This window comes from Frankliniella occidentalis, unplaced genomic scaffold (assembly GCF_000697945.3).
Source record: "Frankliniella occidentalis isolate FOCC.00 unplaced genomic scaffold, Focc_3.1 Scaffold211, whole genome shotgun sequence".
In the NCBI taxonomy this organism is placed as follows: Eukaryota; Metazoa; Arthropoda; class Insecta; order Thysanoptera; family Thripidae; genus Frankliniella; species Frankliniella occidentalis.
In genome coordinates, this window is record NW_026267337.1 from 70,368 (window position 1) to 72,668 (window position 2,301).

Sequence of the window (2,301 nt, forward strand, 5' to 3'; positions counted from 1 at the left end):
AGGCGGCTGGGAGAGGCGAAGGGGTAGCGAGGGAAGGCGGCTGGGAGAGGCGAAGGGGTAGCGAGGGAAGGCGGCTGGGAGAGGCGAAGGGGTAGAGAGGTGAGGCGAAAGAGAGAGGCGAAGAGCAGGAGAGGCAGAGCGACGGAGAGGGGAAAGCGGAGAAGAGGCAATTTGGAAAAGAAGGGACAGGTTGAGGAAGCAAGAAGGCAGAGAAGGCGAGCTGGCAGAGAGGGGAGAAGGCGGAGAGGGGCGAAGGGGTGAAGGGGCGAAGGGGTGGAGAGACGAAGGGGTGGAGGGGCGAAGGGGTGGAGAGGCGAAGGGGGAAGAGGCAAGGTGTGTGAGAACGGAGAAAAATGGGGAAGAGGCAATATGGCAGAGTGGGAGGCCGAGGAGGGCGAGGAGGGGGACAAAGGGCCGGAGAGGCGAGATGGCGGAAAGGGGAGACGGCAGAGTGGGGCACAGGGGTGGAGAGGCGATGCGGAGGAGAGGCAAGGTGGAGGAGATGAAGGCTGGGGTAAGAAGAGGTGCACGGCAGACAGAAGCAGCGTAGGATGGCGGGGAGAGACAGAAAGAACGCGGAAGGGGGAGGCATCCGGTGGGGCTCCGAGCAGGTGGGGTAGTCCGACGGCCAGTGCGTAGGTGCCCAGCGACAGCCGGCAACGCGGTGCGAAACCCGGGTGCAGCCAGCCCCTGGCAACGGGAGGCGGCCACAAGGGCCGGGGTAGGAGGTGCAGCGGACCGAGTGCCAGCCGCGTAGCGCGCCCGGTCGGCGGGGGGTGGGCGACGGCGGCCACGAAGGCGGTCGAGGCGGCAGGCAGTGGCGACGGCAGGCCACAGGCGGGCAGGGCCGTCCCGGCGGGAAGCTAGGCGCCCCCCGGTCAGCAGGAACGGTATCCGGGTAAAACGGTCCTGGGCGGAACCTCGACCACGGCGTTCGAGTCCCCGGGGGCGCTGCACTGCGCCGTCGGTGCCGTGAGTGCATCGGTGTCCAGCGGCGTCGCGCAGGCGGTGGTGATGCGAGGCCGTCCCGTGCCGGCCCTCGCCCCCACCCGAGGTCACCCCGGCCCACCCGTCCATGCGCCCTCGGTAGGGCGCCCAGACCGGCCGCGAGGTGGCGACGTACCGACTCGGGCACCCGAGGGCGTCGCTGCGCGGACGATCTAAGCGACGGTAAAGGGGACGTAGCTTGCAACTCTTGAGCGTGGAGCACGGTGGAGTACGGAGCCGGAGGGGGCTGAAACGGACCTGCGGGAGACTGGGAGGAAGCGATTAGGTATGAAAGTGAGTGCGCAGTAGCCAGGCGAAGAGAGCAAAGCAGAAGCAAGCAGAAGGAAGCTGGATGGGCATGCCTAACGGACCATCCTTGGCCTACGCGTTTGGAGTCTTGCAGAAGCGGGAACAGTGCACTGCCATGCATTAATTACTCTGGTCAGCCCCTGCCCACCCCCCCCAGGGAGAATCGCGCGGAGACATGCCTCCACGAGCCCACTGGCTAGTCCAGCAAGGCCCGCTCTCCCCACCCATAAATAATCATGCAGTAGATAATTTAAAAGTTACTTTACCATTTAGAACGCTTAGACCAGTCTTTAGGAGTCCAATCTTTTGTCCATTGCAGATTTATGCTGCTGTACCATATCCTCTGTTAATGTTATTATATATTGGCCTTTGTAATAATTGATTAAGTTCAAATTTTGGAGGGTCGAAATGACGTCTTCTTTTTTGATACTGGTCAGTTCACAAATTTCACTATGGAGAAAAGCAATTGAATTACAACCTGCAATTTACAAGTGTGACAGCAATAAAGTAGTTCACGACTTACTTGATTGTAATTTGCGCTTTTTCGTTGTCTCCAGTAGGCTTTATTGAAATTAAGATGTCCAATATAGTATTGGCCCAGTACGACCGATAAGACAACAGTCCCAAATCCGATAGAGGCTTTTCTGGTGATCCAGTTTTACCTTCAAATTTGGATAATTCATAACCTATGAAGAAAAATTCAGAGGTATTAGTGAAACTTCATAAAAAATAAACACAATTACAGCAAATACAACAATAAAATTAAAACTGCTTACTAAATTCTATGAGCAATTTTCCATATCCTTTCCTCTGATAAGGAGGCATGGTAAGTATACAAGCAACGTTGTAGTCTTCTGTTGATTCCTTCTCTTTGCTAAAATAACCAACAATATGGAATCCTCTACTATCCAGATCCGTCATCACATAGAAGAGAAAAGGGTCTGTGTCATAATAGAGGGTCTTGTGATCTAGAAATAACTTTGCCAAAAGACAAAGGTTCTGAAA

At 55.9% G+C, this 2,301-nt stretch overlaps 1 protein-coding gene across 1 annotated transcript; it reads right to left on the reverse strand.

Moving 5' to 3' along the window:
• Positions 1-1,586: 1,586 nt before the first annotated feature.
• LOC113215563 (histone acetyltransferase Tip60-like) lies at positions 1,587-2,293 on the reverse strand. Its single transcript, XM_052272545.1, has 3 exons — positions 2,073-2,293; positions 1,820-1,982; positions 1,587-1,746 (listed from the first exon to the last, which is right to left on the reverse strand). Exons 1-3 carry the CDS (start codon positions 2,215-2,217, stop codon positions 1,587-1,589), a joined length of 468 nt encoding a protein of 155 aa, XP_052128505.1. The 5' UTR covers positions 2,218-2,293.
• Between the last annotated feature and the right edge of the window lie 8 nt (positions 2,294-2,301).